The sequence below is a fragment of the Zalophus californianus genome, chromosome 10 (assembly GCF_009762305.2).
Source record: "Zalophus californianus isolate mZalCal1 chromosome 10, mZalCal1.pri.v2, whole genome shotgun sequence".
In the NCBI taxonomy this organism is placed as follows: Eukaryota; Metazoa; Chordata; class Mammalia; order Carnivora; family Otariidae; genus Zalophus; species Zalophus californianus.
The window spans coordinates 46,684,821-46,705,719 of record NC_045604.1 but is presented as its reverse complement, the minus strand read 5'-3'; the positions used below and the strand labels follow the sequence as shown (position 1 = coordinate 46,705,719).

The 20,899-nt window shown below is 35.6% G+C and overlaps 1 protein-coding gene across 1 annotated transcript in view; it reads right to left on the bottom strand.

Annotated features, from left to right (window-relative positions):
• The window catches only part of HMCN1 (hemicentin 1), a 471,707-nt gene that overhangs the window by 57,359 nt on the left and 393,449 nt on the right, over positions 1 to 20,899 (bottom strand). The window contains exons 71-82 of the mRNA XM_027611279.2: positions 19,449 to 19,585; positions 14,771 to 14,912; positions 13,595 to 13,739; positions 13,075 to 13,202; positions 12,618 to 12,774; positions 11,028 to 11,149; positions 10,669 to 10,833; positions 8,958 to 9,065; positions 8,408 to 8,545; positions 8,142 to 8,276; positions 4,344 to 4,613; positions 1,549 to 1,739 (exon numbers count right to left, since the gene is read on the bottom strand). Coding sequence (XP_027467080.1) covers positions 1,549 to 1,739; positions 4,344 to 4,613; positions 8,142 to 8,276; positions 8,408 to 8,545; positions 8,958 to 9,065; positions 10,669 to 10,833; positions 11,028 to 11,149; positions 12,618 to 12,774; positions 13,075 to 13,202; positions 13,595 to 13,739; positions 14,771 to 14,912; positions 19,449 to 19,585 — 1,838 coding nt within the window. The remainder of the gene's footprint in view (positions 1 to 1,548; positions 1,740 to 4,343; positions 4,614 to 8,141; positions 8,277 to 8,407; positions 8,546 to 8,957; positions 9,066 to 10,668; positions 10,834 to 11,027; positions 11,150 to 12,617; positions 12,775 to 13,074; positions 13,203 to 13,594; positions 13,740 to 14,770; positions 14,913 to 19,448; positions 19,586 to 20,899) is intronic.

Genomic DNA, 20,899 nt, shown 5'->3' with positions numbered 1-20,899 from the left:
TAATGGCACATTTTACAACTGATTTGAATAAATACGATTTTTGTTGGCACATGTGGTTGAGTTAGGGTCCCAGTGACACAGCCAATCACTAGGGTTATTTACCTGATAATCTCAGGAGTCTAGCTAATGGCCAAAATTATACTACAAAATGAATGTAATCAATTTTATTATTTTAATCTGTACAAATTTAATTCCACAAAAATTTTGTAATGAAGTTTAGGTATTTTGAAGGGCAAGGAATAGGAATAAGATATTTGCACAAAAGCTCAGAAAGTGATTCACATTTTAATCATGTTTCATATTCGGGGCCAAGTATTGATACTCTCCAACCACACAGTAAATTTTTTTAAAAGTCATGTAGTATGCATATATATTGATTCTTCTTCAAGTGGGCTACCACTGAAAACCTGAGATGCTTCTGATAGCTACTATTCTGTAGACTCGGTAAGTACCACCTAAGAATATTAAAAAACCTTAGCTTGTATAGATCCCTAAGACTTTAGTTTCCTTGTCAATGATTAGAAAGGGTTATTCAAAATCCTGAAAAGAACAGAAAAACTGCTTTTCATATCTGCTTAATAATGCATCGTTCTTTTTTTTCCCAGTTATTTTTCCTTTAAGTTTTATTGTTATGTTAATTACCATACATCACATCATTTTTTTCTTTGCACAATTTATTGACTTTTACCAGATGATAATACATTTAATTCACCCAATTTTCCTGCCAAACATATGCACATGAAGAGTCAACTCTACCCTTTTTAGCTAGGTGTCATATCAAACTTAGAGGGTTTTTTTTTTTTATGTATCTTTTTTTAAGATTTTATTTATTTATTTTTCTCCTTAAATTTTTTATTGTTATGTTAATCACCATACATTGCATCATTAGTTTTTAAATTTTTTTGTTGTTATGTTAATCACCATACATTACATCATTAGTTTTTTAAAATTTTTTATTGTTATGTTAATCACCATACATTACATCATTAGTTTTTGATGTAGTGTTCCATGATTAATTGTTTTTGCATAACACCCAGTGCTCCATGCAGAACGTGCCCTCTTTAATACCCATCACCAGGCTAACCCATCCCCCCCACCCCCTTCCCCTCTAGAACCCTCAGTTTGTTTTTCAGAGTCCATCGTCTCTCATGGTTCATCTCCTCCTCCAGTTTCCCCCCCTTCATTCTTCCCCTCCTGCTATCTTCTTCTTCTTACATTCTTCTATCTCCACTCTTCTAATCATTCCCATATATGGTTACATGCATGGAATATAACAGAGGTACTTAGAATTTTTCCTGATAAAGAGATTTCCACAAAAATAAAATAATTTTAGAAGGAGGCCATTTATGAGTTCCTACTATCCATTAAATATTATTCTTAGACCTGGGCCATAAAATGAAATATGTGTGAAATTCATTTTTTGGCCTGAATTTATAAGACTATTTTTCTTTCATTATTAAAGAATATATTTCCAGGCTAAGTTACTAAAAGTAAAAGGGTGAATTACCAATCTGGTTTAAAGTATCTATTCACATCTATTAAACTTACCACAACATTTTCCAGAATAAGTTCTCCATAGGGTTCAATAGTATATTTTCCTATCAAGTTAGCTAAAAGAACATTGTCTTTTTTCCAGTTAATTGCTGGTGTGGGGATTCCATCAGCCATGCATGGAAAAATGGCTTGTGAATTCTCATTGACCGTGTAGTGTATTTCTGTACTTCGGATTCTAGGAGGTACTAAGAAAAGTTTAAAAAAGATAGTCATTCAGGATGTTTAATAATATCCTTATTCACACAGAATATTGACACACAAAAGACTCTTCTAAGGATAATTTTGCTGGAAATAGTAAAATAAAATGTATTAAGATATTGATTTGTTTGTTACCATGAAAGATGCCTATAGCAAGAACCTCAATGGATTTCAACTTGTTGAATATATTCACAATCAGTTTCTAAGCAAATGACATAGAACTAGATTAGAAATCCTTAGATTTTATTTGGCTTCCTAACTTTCTCTCTCTTTTTTTAAAAATATTTTTAAAATTTATTTATTTGACACACAGAGAGAAAGCACAAGCAGGGAGAGCAGCAGGGAGAGGGAGAAGGAGAAGCAGGCTCCCCACTGAGCAGGGACCCTGACGCAGGGCTTGATCCTAGGACCCTGGGATCATGACCTGAGCTGAAGGCAGACACTTACCCGACTGAGCCACCCTTCCTAACTTTCTTTTACTTAAGTTTCTTATGCTTATTGCAGTGAAGTAAAACAAACAAACTAGAGCAACAAAATCCAAAAATGCTTCTGTGGTTTTATAATCACTGGATTTGTATCACAGATATACTGTGAGAACAAACTAATAAAAGTCACCAGTTTAAAACACTGTAAAACACTTACCCCATATTGAATGTCACAAAGTGTTATGGAAAAAAAATTTATTGCAGTATTTCACGTGTTACAACAAATGCAAGTAAAACCAGGTCAAGACATTTAATTCAGCTTTTATACTGCTGCAGAAGAAATTTTTATAGTGATTTCAGAACACTGCAAATACTTCCTATGCCTCAAATTTTTTTGGACTGGAATTTAGGCAATATAGAAAGATCAATTGACTATTTTAATATACTAACAAATACCTTAGTGGATTGGAACTAAGCTATTTACTTCTAAAGGAAAGCTTGAAAAGCATTAAGAATACTTGGCTTAAAAAGTAAAAATATACTCCCCTCCAAAAACTATGACTTTTGGAATTATTCAAACATACCAGTAAGAAACAGAACAATTTTAATGACGTTCTGAAAAGTGACAGGACAAAAGCTGTATTCAGCAAAAAATATTTTTTTGGTTATATGAGTAAATACATAAACCATTTACGAATGATTATACACACAAACATAGACAATAGGGAAAACACAAAAATCTATTTTGTTGAATGGTACACTGTAAATATTTGATTCATTTTTAATTAATTTATACTGTATTTTTATCATTTTCTTTATCTTTGGGGTTGATATTTCAATTTTACCAGGGTGACAAATTTGTAACATTAGTACATTTGCTTCCTTATTTTCAAGATGAAAATTTTAAGGTTATGACTTTACATTTGATTTTAACACTGGCCCACACACCATACATTTTGATATGTAGTGTCGTTATTTTTATTATTTTCTAAATAGTATGAAAATGAAAACATATTCTTTGACCTACTTGTTAACTAGATGGTATTTTTAAATTTGCCTGGGGTTGGGGTTTTGGCATTAAAAGTTTATTACATGTTTCAAGCTTTATTGCATTGTGGGCAGGAACTGTGGCCTTATTTTAAAATCGTATTAATGATTATTTTTTTGTTTAGTATATGGTTAATTTTGGTAAACTTTATACAAATTTGAGAAAGAGGAGTATTATTTATTTGAAGCTAAAGAACTAATGTGTGTTGATTAATTCAATTATATGAACTAAAAGCAGGTATAAACCAGGGAAAGTATTTAAAAAACTCATAAATGGTGATTTAAAATTTGGATCATTATTTCTTTATTCAATTAAAATTGTGTCTGCTTGAAATCATCACTTTAACTATGAAGCCATAGGAAATTCAAACATACCTGGAGGATAAAAAATGGCTTTCACAAATTTTTTAGAAAGCGAAAAAGCAGAGACTCATCTTTACAAGAGTTACCTCTGAAAACAGTAGTTGGAAAGAGTTTAATTTACTTATTGTGTCCTCACACTGATATTAATGGGTATTTTATATTTAAAATACACATTAACAATGAAAATATTTCAGTGTTGATCCTTAGATATTTTGTTAGTTGTTTGAATACAAAGAAAAAAAGATTTTTTTTTCTGTTATAAAAATATACTTGTAAATATTTTGCTACTTTAAAATAATGAATCGAATAGATTCCCAACTCTCATTAGGTTCACACTATATAATGTAGCTCATATAGAGATTAGTTTTGAGTGAAGATCATTTGCAAGTTGAGAAATAAGCAGAATAGTCACAAAACACAAATGGATCCCATAAATGGGATCTATAGCCAAAGTATAAATACTAATAATCACAATATGAGGGGATTATTGGAAACACATTAGGTATTTTGGCTATCTTAATAAAATCTCTCTTTCTTTCTCACACATGCATAATCATAACCTTACTTTTGCCCACACAAATAATCAGAGCCTACATATTAGAAGGGTAAGTATACCTACACACCACACACACACACATCCCACTTTGGATTGCTGGTTTTGCATGACTTTGACTTTCATCATATTTTTTCTCAGTGGTCTTTTCTCTTTGCCATGGCAATGTAGCAGATTGAAACAATTAGTGTTAAATAACCTACCATGGACATTGAGCTTGGTGCTCATGCTGCTTGATCCTGCCACGTTAGTTACCATGCACGTGTACTGGCCAGCATCATCAGGCTGAGCAAATGCTATTTGCAGAGCCCCAGAGCTGAGGATGCGCTGGCGGATTGATTCCACAATTGCATGCCCATCTTTATGCCAGGTAATGTCAGGTGGTGGGAAGCCATCTGCCTCACACGGTAGGGAGATGGGCTTATCCACAGCAGTAATATATTCCTTTGGATGGGGGCTAATGCCTGGAGGAACTGAAAGATACAAAGTGTAAACTTCATCTTAAAAGCATAAATGTATCATGTACACACCACAGTATCACCCTAGCAAAGGGAAGTCACACAGAAAAGAAATGAAATCCTGACTTTACCATATTATCATCAAAGTATCACTATACTTTGTTTTCACTGGAAAAGAAAATTCTTTGAGCTATTTTCAGAAAATTATTCTCTGCATAGTTAACAAATGTAAATGCTATTCAATTTTAAATGAGGGCATAAACATATATTCCTGAGGTACTGCATGTCTAGAAAATTTAGGTTGTGTCAACAGAGGCATTTTCTTTAACATACTGTGTTAGGTGATTCATTTCAGCTACTTAAACTTTCAGAAGAGACCCCTTCAAGGTTTGGAAATTATTCAACTGCTCTATCTTAATAAAATCTTTCTATTTTATACTTTTACTCAAGTGTTTCCTACAGTGCTTAGTGTCTCAAATACAGTGGCCATATTTAACACAGTATTGTTTGAATGACTAAGTAAATAAATGAATAGATCATGGAAAAGAATTATATATGTAAAACTCTTCCCACTTCTTCCGAAAGCTGTGGAAGGGCTTACGATAAGGCATTCTCTTCCTATTATTTCCAGTAGGTTGATTACCACTTAGGTATTGGCCTGGATATTTTATTGAGCTTCAAAGAAATATTAAATAATTATCAGAGAAGAACCAAGGACAAACAAGGAACAACTGACCACAAGCACACGGGAAAGAAACGAGAGGATGATCCACCTGTGTCAATGCAAGTCCAGAGACAGTGACAAGGTGCAGAGGACAACAGTGACAGTAAAAATAATCCCTTTAAATATGTGCCGGCAAAACCCACAAAAAACAAAAAAACTACCACCCACTCAAGAAAGCTTAAGAAACAAGGCAAATGTTGTTTTCACATTGTTATCACACATGCAAACTGAGAAATGGAATCAGAAATGAGAGCTCTGAGAGTTCCACTGATCCATGTAATGCCCTGTGCATAGCAAGTCCTGGGGACCTAGATTTAACTGCCACATCTCCAGAGGATATGGAGAAATGGTCAACCACATGGAGACCAAATTTTATTTTATTTTATTTATTTTATTATTTATTTTTAAAGATTTTATTTATTTGAGAGAGAGAGAAAGCATGCGCACGTGCAAGAGTGGGGGAAGGGGGAGAGGGAGAAACAGACAAGGGGCTTGATCCCAGGACCCTGAGCTGAAGTCAGATGCTTAACTCATTGAGCCACCCAGGCACCCCGAGACCAAATTTAAAGTACACTAATAGTGATAAGTAAAATAAAATCAAGTTGTGAAAAAAATATGAATAATCATGTGAAAATTACTTATATCAGCCAACATTATTTGGTTGGGTTTGTGCTTTCCATTACATACTGTTTCTGCAAGGAGAGAGATTTGGTTCAGAATCTTCATGCCTCTAGAGCATGCAATTATCTCTGGTTGCTTTTGGAATCTTGAAATGCCATTAATCATTTAATGTGTTTCTTTGTCCCAGAATTGCCCATACCAATAATTTTAATCAATTAGCGAAGGAAAAACCCCTCCTAAATGGAAGTGTTCTTTCCATGACCTCCATGTTGCCAAAGCCAATGAATATTTATTGGTCCTCACCCAACTGATCTCTCATTTGCATTCAACAAATCGTCCACTCCCTTCTTCTTGAAACACTCTCCTCTCCTAGCCTCCATCCGGCTTTCCTCTAACATGTCTGCCTGCTCCTTCGTATTCTTCTCCAGCATCCTCTCTTTTCTCAGGCCTTTAAACAATGCAGAGTTCTGGGTCTTTGTCCTTAGCTCTTTTTCTGTCCAAATTCTGATCCAGTCTTGTGGACTGAAATACGCTGATTACTTCCAAATTTATATCTTACACTATACTTCTCCCTTGAGCTCTGAATCCATATTCAACTCAATTTGATATCTCCACTAGGATTTCTAATAGTTTCCCACATCTCATAGGATCAATCGGAAGTTATGTTTTCTTTCCTCCAAAGCCAGTTCCTCCCCCTTGCACTATCATCCCCTCCATGGCACTATCATCCACTCACTAGCTCAAGCCCAAAGCCCAGGAAACATCATTAATTCCCCTTTTTTCCTAACCTCCCAAATCTGATTCATCAGTCATCCTGGAAGTTACACCTCCAGAAGTATCTTAAATCCATCACTTTTTCCATTTACCCCTGCAACTTACACAGCCACTCTCACTTCCAGCCAGGCTGTAACACCCTGCTTAGAGGACCTGAATAGTTCCTCCAGCTATAGTCTTGCACCTTCTCTAAACCATTATCTACATAGCAGCAAATGAGATCTTCCTAAAACCAAATAAGCATCTTGGTTAAACCCTTAAAAGGTCTCCCACTGCATAGAGAAGAAAATATAACCTTTGTGTGGTCCTTCTGACCCTCCATGCATTGGCCCACCTTCTTTTCTGATTTCCTTCACATTGTGCCAGCCTTCTTCTTCTCCACCACTCTCTACCACACTGCCATGCTTCTTTCCTGCCGTGGGGCCACTGCACGTGCTGTCCTCTCTCCCTTGGATACTCTGCCACTTTTGCATGGCTCATCCTAGCTTATCATTCAGGTCTAAGCCTAAATGGTACTCCTTTAGAGAAGCCTACTTCTTAAAACCTACTTTAACCACTAATGTGAAGTGGTGCCCACATTTCCCCATTATTCCCCATCTCAGCCTTTTTTTCTGCTTAGCATATGTCAGAATTTATAATTATTTCATTTATTTGGTAGTTTAGTTTTTTTCCTTCTGTACACCATAAGGGAAGGATCATGTCTGTAATGTTCAATGTATTTCCACTTATTATTGCAATAAATATTTGTTGAGAAAAATATTAACAATATAAAGAGATTTATAATGCATAGTTAAGTAAGCTTTACTATAGTCAGTAATTTACCACAGGAAAACACCCTATAAGGAAATTCAAAATCAGCTAATGCGAATTCAGAAGCTCAGAATCTACTTCCAGGTCACAAAAACAATGCATGCAAGATATGAATATTATGTCAAGAAAATAAGAGTTAAATGTGAAAAGACCCTGCTTTGTCTACAGAATAATTTTTTCCCATCAAGTTGGTTAACTGCAATTACATTTTTTGTTTTATGATTTTTTATTTATGATTTTAAAAAATATATGCTTTGTTTTTTAAGTGGATATTAGAATCTAGTGTTTCATAATGTATCCAATGTGGTATTATGGGGAGGAGGGTTTTAAAATTTACCTTAAATATGTGCTACAATGAAATAGAGTACCATATGGAAGTTCATAGAAATCCAAGATATCGTGAGATGCCTTAGTTTTCTTATATAAACAATGACCAAAAACACCCCAACCATTAAATTTTCTTCTTCATAAGGGTAAGAGAAACACGCATTGTATAACGTAAACTACGAATGTTCAGAGCTATGGCAGCCTGGTTATTTTAGACAGATGAACTTTGGTATACATTGTTACAAGCATCTTTGCAATGAAGACATAGAAATTTACTCTTTAGGTACCTTGAACATTTAACTTGATTTTGCCTAAGGCTGTACCAGCTGGATTCTGAGCCACGCACATGTAAGTACCAGCATCTTCTCTGACAGCTCTGGAGATCTGCAAGCCGCCACTAGGAAGAACTGCATGGCTTTTGCCTACATCGGTTATGAAAGCACAGTGGGAAGAATTTTTATTAAAATTTTTTTCATTAAAAAAATCATACTGACTTCTGAATTATAAAACACTGATTTGCTGTAATTTTCTTGATAGAAACAGTGGTAGGTACCTGCAGTCATGACATTGATGCCTTCTTTTTGCCAAGTAATGAAAGGACTGGGTGTCCCTGTTGCTTCACATGGTAATAAAATGGGATTGTTCACAATGACATCTAGTTCACTTGGCTGAGGCTGAATGACTGGAGGCTCTATAAGAACCAACAGAAAAAGCAATGGCACCAGTTAGTGGCAGAAATGTCTAAAAGTAGCCATGAGGTTAAACATGCCTGGATTCATAGTTCCACATTATTAGTGATTTGATTGTCCAGGGGAAAAGAGAATATTGGCCATATTCCATTTTTTTTGAGTCTTGCTACTGTAGGCAGTTTCCATTAGAACTCCGTTAGAAGACTAGAAGCAGGAACAGATTATAGAAACTCAAGAAAAAAAAGAATTTGGGGTTGTTCTGTGTGATTTTTCATTTGTATGTTTTTCTTAGTTTATTGAAAAATATGTCAGTCTTTCATACCCCCAAGGTATTTCTAGACAGTACATCCTTTCAAGAATAAACATGGCTTGAAGAAAAAACAAGGTTTTAACGAGTTAAATGAGCTTCCATACCCTGGACATAAAGGGTCACGTGTCGATGTGCAGAACCAGCTGCGTTCCTGGCGACACAAGTGTATCTTCCAGCATGGTTTAACTGAGTGGCAAATATTTCAATTGCTCCTAAAAAGGGAAAAGTTTTTATGCATAGGGCGTCCATTTTTCTGCAACCATTCTTCTGGTTCAATAAACTCTCTCTCTGATTTTGTGTTTTCATCCCCATAGCACAGTGGTGCTTGGCTTATACTCATACTTGTATTCCCTGAAGGGTCTAGCACAGTGCCTTTTAATCATTATTAATAGCTTTATTTAGGCAAAATTTACATGCCATAAAATTCACCCATTTAAATGTACAATTTTATGATTTTTACTATCTTTACAGAGTTGTGCAACTCTTACAATCTAATTTTGAGGACATTTCTATTACCCTAAAAAGAAATCTCATCCCCCCTCCAAAAAAAGAAAGAAATCTCATTCCATTTACAGTCACCTCTCATTCCCAGCCCCAGCCCCATGCAATTACTAATTTCTTCTTATTCTTCGTATATTTGCCTTTTCTGAACATTTCATGCACATGCAATCATACAGCTGTCCTTTGTGTCTGATTTCTTTCACTGTGAGCACAGTTTTTGAGTTTCATCTGTTGTAGCATGTGCCAATATTTTTGTTCCATTTTATTGATAGAATTTCATTGTGTGGATTATCCACATTTTATTTATTCTTTCATCAGTTGATGGACATTTGGATTGCTTCTACTTTCTCTATTGTGAATAATGGTGTATGAACATTTGCATACAAGTCCTTGTGTAGACATATGTTTTCATTTTTCTGGATAGATGCCTAGGAATGGAGCTGCTGGGTCATATGGTAACTCTTGTTTAATATTTTGAGAAAGTTCCAAACTGTTCTCTTAATACAATACCTTGTGCTGAAGGGCAGTTAATTTCTATTTTATGATTTTAATTGTTACCAATCTATACACATTTTAGACACGGCCAAAATACTTGGCTTTGAAAGTCAAGTTTTACCCTGAGAACAATCTTCCATCATTTCCCTTCTTTGAAAAAATGAACAAATTACCTTAGAATAACATGCACAAATGCAGAAAGCCCCAGGATGTTAGTTGCTACTTTAGTTTATCTCTAGTGTACCTTCCCAATACAAAACACCAGTGTGAATTACCAATATTTTCATTTAGGTGAATTATTTTTTTCTCTTTCAATACATAAATTTTATAAATGATGGCTACTACTACTCTCAAAAATTATCCGTGCAGCACTTATACCCAGCCTTCCCTGCTCAGTTATAAAAACCTTGAAAACAAGAACCCTCCTAGTTTTATATCCTCAGAAACTCAGTGGAGTATTATAACTTATTTTAGGCACTAAATCTTTGTTAAATGAATGGAGATTCTTTTTGGCTAATGGAGAGAGTGTGGTTCACTCAAAGGCAACCAGTGAATTTGTGAAGCTTCAGGGTTAGTAAATATGCACATAAAATCCAGTGATCATGCTCATTATATTCAGTTACTGTGATTTTGTTTCCAGATTTTTTTCTCTCCCTTTGCCGAGTTACCCTGCCCAACTGTATTTTTTTTTCCAGATGCATAAGTCTAGGAATGAAAATGTATTTTATTTTTTTATTTTCGTGCAACAAAAGGCCAGGTAAGGCCATCCATTAATCATGAGTCTAATCTTAGGTGTGTAATTACTGAGCTTGGTCTTACCTGAGGACAGAATTCTATAACCGTCTCCCCTGGGAAGTAGTCTTATCCCATTTTTTGTCCAGTGAATTGAGGGAAAGGGAACTCCTGAAGCAGTGCAGGTAATAACCGTTGGGGCACGTTTGGTTACTAGAAAGTCCGTAGGCTCATCAGCTATGGAAGGTGGAACTAAAACAGTAACAACAATAAGAAAGTACACATTTCAAACCCTTACAGGTTTCCAAAGCCTTATCACACATCTTTCTCTTTCTACACAGAAAGTGAATGTTAGTAAGTGGAAAAGGAAGCCCTCTTGTGAAGTAGTGTGATAATGAAACATATCATTATAATAACTATTAATCCATGTACTAAGCCAGTTCTACCTTGGACAGTGAGATCCACAGTTCTCTTATCCTCCCCGGCATCATTTGTCACAGTGCACTCATAGGTTGCAGTGTCATCCACAGAAGGGGAAATAATTACTAGTGAACCTGAAGAAAGGAGCCTAGAAGAAAGATTTCAAAGCAATAATGTACTGTAGATCAGTTTTCATAAATGCTGGTTCAGCATGGCACGATGTTGTGAATTGAGGGAAATGGAATTCTTTCCTTGTATTAAAATGAGGAATCCCTCTGATACTTCAAGTATCAGACTTTTTTTTTTTTTATATGGGCAATGGGTTAATAGAGACTCAACTTGGAGATTTAGATGAAGCAATTGGGTAGAAGGATTGTTTGAAGAGGGAATCTTGCATTTTCCGATTGCTTATATCATGATCAACCATGCTCTCCTAACTGAAATACAGTGGCTGATGACAGCCACTGTTTATAGAGCACTGAATACATTCTGGTACTTTCTCAACTGCTTCACATAAACTACCTCTAAATCTCACAATAACTTTGCAGATTGGTATTTGATTATTTCCATTGACAGACGGGTAATTACAAGTTTGTCTGTCTTACGTGTTGCCCTAGTTCACATGTCTCCTTACATGTGTTGGACACTTTTGCGATGCATAGTACATATATCAATAAGTCTTTTCCCTAACTTTTAACCAATTCAAAACTAAAGTGACCTGGATCACTTCAAATGTTTAAGAGGTCTAGTAAATATACATACGTTATTCAAAGTAAATCTAAATAAAATACCTATTTTCTTATTTCAAAGTGTGCACTGATAGAATAAAAGTGATTAGATTCAATGGGAATACGTTTGACATGCTTTTTTATTCGATGGTATTGCACATTTTCTACATAGTATATATCTTCAAATCACTAGACTCCCAGTACCCAAAGATTAAAAGGGTGAGAAAGAGAGAAAAAACAGAATTTCAAGTGAAACACTCCTCGTTTCATATTTCCTAATGTATAAGAATTGATCATTGTCAAAGTAGATCTACAAGAACATTTGTTTTAGTATTATAGCAATTCCTTTGACAAGATACCTATCTGTTAACTTAATTGAGATACAAGAAATGATGCTCATTTACAACATCAGAAATTCCTAGTAATCAAAAGGTTAGCTTTTCAAAAACATGTTTTTCCTCCCTACACATGCTACCAAATACCTAAGTTGTATTTCAAGGTTCAGAATTTTATTTTTATTCTATAGCTAAAGGTGGTATTATTTTTACAGAATCGTTTTTCCCTTATGCCAAATATTTTCATTCTTTGTTTTTATAAAATTCCAAAAGGTGCTAAGAAAAATAAAGCAGAATAGGAATCTAATCTTGTAGATCTCTCTGATCATCATCCACAGGGCTTATGGATAGAAAAGTTGAACCTATAATTCAGAAAAAGCTTTTAGGTTGAAAAACTAATTCCACATTAAGAAAAGTACATATTCTCTACATACTAGCTAATTCTTCATACTTTATATATATGCTGTCCCCATTGATAGAGATGAAATGTTAATTCTTTTTAAAATTAGTTTCTAAATAGTAGGTGGGGTTTTTCAGTTAAATTATTACTTACCTATATGAATTCTGATTTTGATCCACACTAAGAAGATGCCCATTTTTCCTCCACCTGATTGATGGTTTTGGTATCCCAGCAGCCTCACAAGCCAGAGTAGTTTGAACGTTTACTGTTACAGTTATGTTTGTAGGACCCAGAGCAATGGATGGAGGAACTAAAACAAAGTCAGCAAGTAAGAGGGAAACACATTCAGCAAACAGTATGCCATCTGAAGTATTTCTGCCAGACTGAAATTAATCATTGGTAACTTGTTCCATAGTTAAAACACCAGAAGGCTCTGTGAATTTAGTGTTGTGATGGTGCTAGCCACAATGAGGAGAAAACACGGGTCTTAACTGTTCACAACAGAGTGTGGTACTTTCACATAGCCCCAGTTATCAAGGTGTTTATGATCTCACAGGTTTAGGCTATCAGAGAACATTTAACCCAAACATTAGATGCTGTTCATATTTACCATGGACTTGTAAATCTATTCGCCTGCGGTCTGTTCCAGCAGCATTGGTAGCCATACACAAATATCGCCCGGTATCTGTGACATGTGCTGACTGAATATGAAGGAATCCATTTTCCAAGATGGAGTATCTACAAGAAAGATCACAAGTGAAGTCCCTGGAATCAGTGTTTTCTGATTATTTACATTTTGACTGAGAGTATTCTACAAGACTTAGTTACATTTTTAGTCTTTTTCCTGCTATAGAAATTTGTAATACCCTTGGTGGAAAAAAAAGGATATTCCACAATGGTGCATAGCAGATGAACTTGTGATCTTGGATGAATTATAATCATTATGTTTTGGCCATAAGCCTTAGGATTATGCTTTTAAAATAATATATTTCGATTCTCATATTAAGATGAAGAACTAATATTAAATATTAGTTTAACAAACAAGACCAAAATAATACATTGGAAAAAAAAATTTAGGGAATTATCCTTCAGTTCTTGCAGTATTTTTCATTCTTTTCCAGAACTGTTACCTTGCATGACTTGCAGTTAGAACAGCACCATCCTTTCTCCATGTTATCCTTGGGGTTGGCACACCCTCAGCAAGGCATTCCAATACAGTTGACGTATTTAAGTGAATGATAAGACTCTGGGGGCCAGTCTTTATGTTTGGAGGAACTGCACAAGAGATGCACATGGAAAACCTCATTCATATCAATAATATAGCCTGAACTAAGACTCTGAAGAGGTAATACAAGGTTAGCTTTGAGTCAAATGTATAGCTTTGTCTACAGCTAATTCAGGTTAGTATGAACAGAATTGGGGTTTAATTCCTAAAGTCTTACTCAAGATACTTAGTGTTTAAAAATAAAGCACAGATGGGGGAAGGAGGTTTTTAAATCCCTGATACAGTGTGTGAAATCTGGCTTTTTAGGAGACACTTGAATAAAAATCAGCTCTGGTCTGATGCAAATTAAAGATGATATTTCTTATTTCTCTTTGGCCAAATAATGGTCTGAGAATGTTAACACTGGAACAACTTCACTTTAAATAAAGAACAGAAAGTGGGCTGCTCTAATGAAAAGCACATCTGTGATTAATCATGCAAGTCTCAGAGCATGTATTTTATTAATCATTGAGTTCATATGGGAATAGAAAACTTGAATTTTAATTTTACTCTTAGAGATATTAGTTGTGTGGGTCACCCAATATCGTGTAAAATTTCATATATTAAAAAACCAAAGAGACTGTGATGGGGAGAAGTCTGTATTATCTTCCCAAATATTGACAAATTTTAATGTTTAGATTTTAGATTTGAGAGAATCACAGTCCTATGGCAGTCTCGGTCTAGTACATATATACTCAAACACCAACATGAATAAAGGTGAACTAAATAATGAACCGCATGTCATCCAAAGCCTTAGTGTGCCTTTCTCAATGGTTCTGATCTGAATGACACAAAATGTCAGGATATGTTAATAACAACTGGACATACATTATCCTCTAAGATAATGTATCTTTAATTATTTTTTTTGAAATATGGTTTGAATATAGCCATAATACAAATACTACATGTTGTCTTTTTCAAAAAATAAGATAACCACAAGAATTCATTGAGTGTGCCCATAAGAAACAAAAAATTTATCATTTCTTTGAATGCCCTTGGCTAAATTTTTAAAATGTCACAAAAAATTATTAATTTTTCTTACCATTTACAGTGAGAATAAATTCTCTTGTAGTCTTTCCTGCAATGTTGCTGGCCACACAAGTATAATTGGCTGTATCACTTAGATCTGCATTATTAATTTGCAAGTATCTTCCTCCAGATAGAATTCGTACTCGAGGTGTTGCCTAGATTCAGCAAGTAAAATTTACCATTAAGATGTCAGGAAAAGAGAATAAAATACTATTTATAACATCAAAAATAACTATAGTGAGCTATGGATTGCCTATCTTCTAGTATGCTTTGTCTGCTCCCCCTACCATTATCCTGGGATCAAAACCCCTCAGGAACTATTTCTATGAGTGTGCTTAAGACAAAGACACAATCAATATTCCCAGTTCTCCTGGCCACAATGATCTGGATACTCAAGGATGAGCAGGTGACTCAAGCTGGGCCCCTGAGAGTCCTCTGCAGGACTTTGTTGGAAGTGTTGGGGAATGACAGTCTTTTTTTATTGGTGTCTGGTAGTAAGGATGACATAGCCTGGTGGCAGTCTCTCCATGTGTGGACAGCTCTAAATCTAAAACAAAGCAAGCAGAGTTGCGACTCAGAGAAAAAAAACATAGATGCTTGATTACATGAGGAGAACCTCTGGATCTAGTAATACCTAAAACCTAAGTTCACCAATCACTATAGGTAATAAATGCCTTTAAAAAAAATTTAAGTTGGTTTGAGTTTGAATTCTGTCACTTACAACTGAAAGCTCCATGACTAATAAATTAACTTTGTTTATAGGAAATAATGATCCTTTAACATTTTAAAAATAAGTAAATAAATGATTTTAGTCTACAAATATTTGTTAAGCATTTATTTCGTGCCCAGGCATGGGACCAAGAATTATGACAATACAGAGACAATGAAACCTAACCTTTGCTATTAAGTCCAATTGGGAAAATAGGTGTAAACAAGTAGTTTTGTACAAATCAAGATGCATGATGTTCATAATCATTAAAAAATGCCAGGTAGCATCAAAGACTGATATTTTCTGGTTGAACCAAAGAAGGAACTACTTCAGGAAGAGCCTAAATAAGATTTTTCTGACATATGGGCTCTTTCCCAGATAGGTATATAGTTGACCTTCGAACTGTATGGGTCCACTTATATGTGGATCTTTGCAGCTTGTAATGTATTTTCTCTTCCTTATGATTCTGTTAATAATATTTTCTTTTCTCTAGCTTACTTTATTGTAAAAATAGAGTATATAATATATATAACATACAAAATATGTGTTGATAGACTGTTTATGTTACTGGTGAGGCTTTGGGTCAACAATAGATTATTAGTAAAATTTTGGGGAGTCCAAAGTTATATGTAGACTTCTGACTGTCTGTGTGTGTGTGGGGGGGGTCAGTGCCTCTAACCTCCATGTTATTCAAGGGCCAACTGTCTATTTCTAATGAAAAAAGTTGTTCATACTAAAATATGCAGTTCAGCTCAATTTATTTTATGAGATCATGTATTTTCTCTAGGCTTTCTTTTTTTTTTTAAGATTTTGTTTATTTATTTGAGAGAGAGAGTGTACAAGCAGGAGGAAGGGCAGAGGGAGAGGGAGAAGCAGGCCCCCCGCCAAGCAGGGAGCCTGATGTGGGGCCCGATCCCAGGACCCCAGGATCATGACCTGAGCCTAAGACAGATGCTTAACCAACTGAGCTACTTAGGCGCTCCTCTCTCGGCCTTTCATTGCTATAGGGGCTATTAGTGAAAAAATCTTATTACCTCTGATGAGAATAAGTGATTTCTTAAATATATATGTTAAGTTCTATAAAACATATATTTGTAATTTTTTTATGTGGGAATCGCAGGGTTGTAGGCTAATAAAAAATTTCAGAGTTGATTCTTATGTTTTTGTTCCATGAACATCAGTAAGTTCTGCTAAGTCATCAAGTCTCACTACAGTTTTCTCTGGTTCTCTACCCACTGGCCACCAGTGATTCTTCCAAATCTGACTTCTTTCTTCAGATAGAATCTCATTCTCAACTGATGCTCTTCCTTCCTACTCCATGCAGAAAACCAAAGTCCTATGCCTGCAGTTCTCTCCTCCTCGCACCTTACATGTGAATGCAACCTTCCTATCTTTCCATCTCTGTGGAAAAATGTCAGTCCTTTTGTCCAAGGCTAATCTCCTCACCTGTGAACAGGGTCCCATTCCTTCTCTGTTCAACACATGTCATCCTATAAACTTCTCTTTCTCTCTCCTATATCTTTAGTCTCTTTCTTTTTTTTTAAGATTTTATTTATTTATTTGACAGAGAGAGACACAGCAAGAGAGGGAACACAAGCAGGGGGAGTGGGAGAGGGAGAAGCAGGCCTTCCGCGGAGCAGGGAGCCCAATGTGGGGCTCGATCCCAGGACCCTGGGATCATGACCTGAGCCAAAGGCAGATGCTTAACGACTGAGCCCAGGTGCCCCTTTAGTCTCTTTCTTTCAGTAAATAAACACATAAAATCTCTTTTATATTTCAAGAATAGGCCATAATTATTTCCATTTCCTCTTCTTCCTTAACTCTCCCAACAATTGTAACCTATCTTTTCCTTTGATCACTTTATTGAAGAAACATTGTTCTGATCTTTAATCACTTCTGTGTTATTGCCAAAACCATGCATGCAATTTAATTTGTATCTTAATGGACTCTGTCAACCACTCCCTCTCTTTTCCTTGGCTTTTAGTACACCAATGTATCCTATACTTAATCCTATCTCTCTGAGTCCTGCTTCTCTGTTCTGATCTTCTTTTCTTCTTTCTTTGTTCACCTTATAATTATTAGTGTTGCCTTACACTCTATTCTCATTTACAGGTTATCTCACACTGTATTCTCTCTGGTCAACTTCATACAAACCCATGGCTTTAACAACTGGTCATACCATGGAGGACTACCAAGTCAAAGATGTTTTTGATGAAATAGGGACCCATATTTCTTAGTACTTTTAAGAATTTCCACTTGGATAATATATTGGTAATTCAAACTCAAAATATCTGAAACTGAATCATCTCTTTTTTCATAACTGTTGAACTCACCCTGTCCCAGTACTAACATCACTTGATCATAGCAGGGATTAGCCTAAACTTCTCCATCATCAACATTCACTCAGTCTCTATCTGAACACCTAATAGCTGTTGTTTGTTTGTTTGTTTTTTTTTTAAGAAAGAGTGGGGGTCGGGAACGGGGAGAGGGGCAGAGAGAGATAACCTTAAGCAGACTCCGCAATGAGTGCGCAGCCCATCACGGGGCTCAGTCTCATGACCCTTAGATCATGACCTGAGCCAAAACCAAGAGCCAGATGCTTAACTGACTATGCCACGCAGGTGCCTCACTATTTTCACTCAAAACTGAGTGAAATGCACACACTGGAGATAAAACTGTGGAGAAAAAGTCAGAATGTGAAAGGTCTTGTGAGCTAACTGGGGTAGTTTAACCTGAATCCTGAAATCTGTGGGGAATCATCAAAGGATTTTAATCAAGGCCTCCTTCAGCCACACCAAGTTACTTTGCAATTCCTGCAAGAGCAGCATTCCTTTCCCTGTAATGGCTTTGTAGATGTCATTACCTGTGATTAGAATACCTTTCTTCTTTTTCACCCAGTATCTACCCATCATTTAAAACTGAACTCGCCCTTTCCAAGAGCCTCCCCTGAGCTGCTCCTTACGCTGCAGTCTGAGTTACTTGCTTCTTCTCTGTTTTCATTAAATGCTACATACATCACCCTAACATATGAGTCATGTCCATGCTGTATGTAATCTTTGATTTAATTCTACGTCTTTTCAAGTAGTCTGTGAGCTCCTTGGGGGTCACGACTACTCTCAGTAGCAATTACAGTGCCCACCGTTATAGCAGGAGCACAATAAATAGAGAAACTGAGACACAGGAAGGTTAAGTGATACCCACAATAATTTAGCATGTAAGTAACTCTCAGTATCCAGTCTGGTTTTGGTCCTTTGGTTTGGTGGTGGAAGAAGTCTTTCTGCCTTAAGTGTTAGGGGACTTAATCTTTTATAATTAGGCACAATGTAACACAGTAGGTTATATTAAAAGGATGAGTGGAAACAAAAGGAGGAAAAAAAAGCAGAAGTAACTACTAGGATAAGAACAATTAGAGCATTCAAAGTCAAGGCTTTGCACCAACCTAAAAGGCTATTTAGGATCCTGGGCTGTGACACTCTGAGAGCAGACAGATATCACGTGAGCATGGGAAGCTTTAGAGAGCCAGTAAGTGTGTTCTTCAAGGATCCCAGTCCTGTGTTCCTGGTATCCAAGGAAGGGCCCTCCTCAGGTCCCAGTTTATTCCAGAAAAATTCAGTAAGAAATTTGCCCATGACACTTGGCAGGACAGGTCAGCTCCTTTGAGACTTGGATGACTTCTTACCTCTCAAGTAAAGAAATAGCTGAGTGTTTCAAATCCAATTTTAATTCCCGGGCTCCAGGAGATACATACTTGCACCAATTTACAGAGTGTCTGAAACAAAATACCTGTCTTTTGATCCATAACTAGTTAATAGCTACCCAAGCACAGGTTGAGAAAAGAAGGCTGATTAAAAGATCCTGTGCCCACACCTCCAATGTCAAATAATAGTAGCCTGATGTTGTTTGGTTTTGTCTACCTACCAAAGACGCTACAGCTGATTTTTTTTTTCCTCAAAATGGATTTGTGGAACTTAGCAAGATTTACCTGTAACCGTTCTCCATTTTTAAGCCAAGTGATTACAGGGGGAGGCACTGCATCTGATTTGCATTCCAATGTCACTTGTCTGTTCCGTAACACAGTGAAATCCTGGGACTCCTCAGTTCCAGCAATATTAGGGGGTACTGGGTGTGAGAACAAACATGTCAGAGGCTTTCAGTAAACAAGATATAAAAATGACCTGAATTATATTAGGTTTTCAATAAATTTTGCTTCTGTTATATAAAATAAGAGGCATAAACTTAAAACATTACTCATTCAATTTGTGGTACAAATGACTACCTGTAGTGGACTTTTTTTTTTTTAAGTCTTACTCTGTACTTTCACATATATAAAGTAATGAAATTCTTCCAATAGTCACATGAATGACAGGATAAGTAATATAATCACAATATTATCACCATTTAACAGGTAAAGAAACTAAGGCACAATGAAAGGATTTCTTGTCCAGGTCTCACACTTGGTAAGAATTTTCTCTCAACATCAGATTTCCAAACTAACTCAGGGTCTGTTCCATCATAATATAGAGAAATGTATATACTTTCATAATATTCAGAAATATATTTTTTAATGTGACTTTTATATGCAGAACTTACATGTCAATTAACGGCAGGTCTAATTTGCGTGTAGGGCTGGTGGGGGGGGCACCTAAATTACGGATAATTTGCACTGCCTAGTCATCTCGACTAAGACAATGAAATAGGTATCTTCTGTTTGGTTTTTTAAATGTTCCTTTCCAAAAAGAGTAATTCTTATCTCTATGTTGAAATAATATTGACCTGAGTCTAAATGGCCCAACCTTTCTAGAAGGTAATTTGGCAATAAATTTCAGAGCTTTAAATGTGTACGTGTGTATGTGTAATCAAGCAAGTGTACTTACAGAAATTTATCAAAATAAAAGAATTAAGGAAACAGGCTAATATGTGTGCACAAAGATATCTATAACAGTATTCCTTATACTGATGAAAATTCAAGAACAGCTTAAAAATCCAAAAATAGGGAATTAAATTATTAATTTATTAAATAAATGACAGTGTATTCATAAAATGGGACACTATGCCATCACTACAAACTGTTATAAAAATATGTTTTTTGACATGAAAACATGTTCATCAAACCATTAGAAGATATGAAAAACAAGTTGGATACTGTATGTTGTAGGGTACATTTCTGTGACAAAACATCTGTATGCAGAAAAGCCTTTGTGTAATGAGACTGGATGATATTTTCTTTTTTATTGTAATTTATAGTCTATGATTTTAAATAAAGAACTATGAATTATTTGTGCAGAAACAAAATGAATGAGTCAAAAAGTCCACTGAAGTATTTCTAAAAAGCACTTGATCAGCCAAATATAAGAATCAGATTTGCAAAATACATATTTCCTTATACATAAACATATCTTATGATGTGCTACAGAGTTGCTCCATGTTCCATGA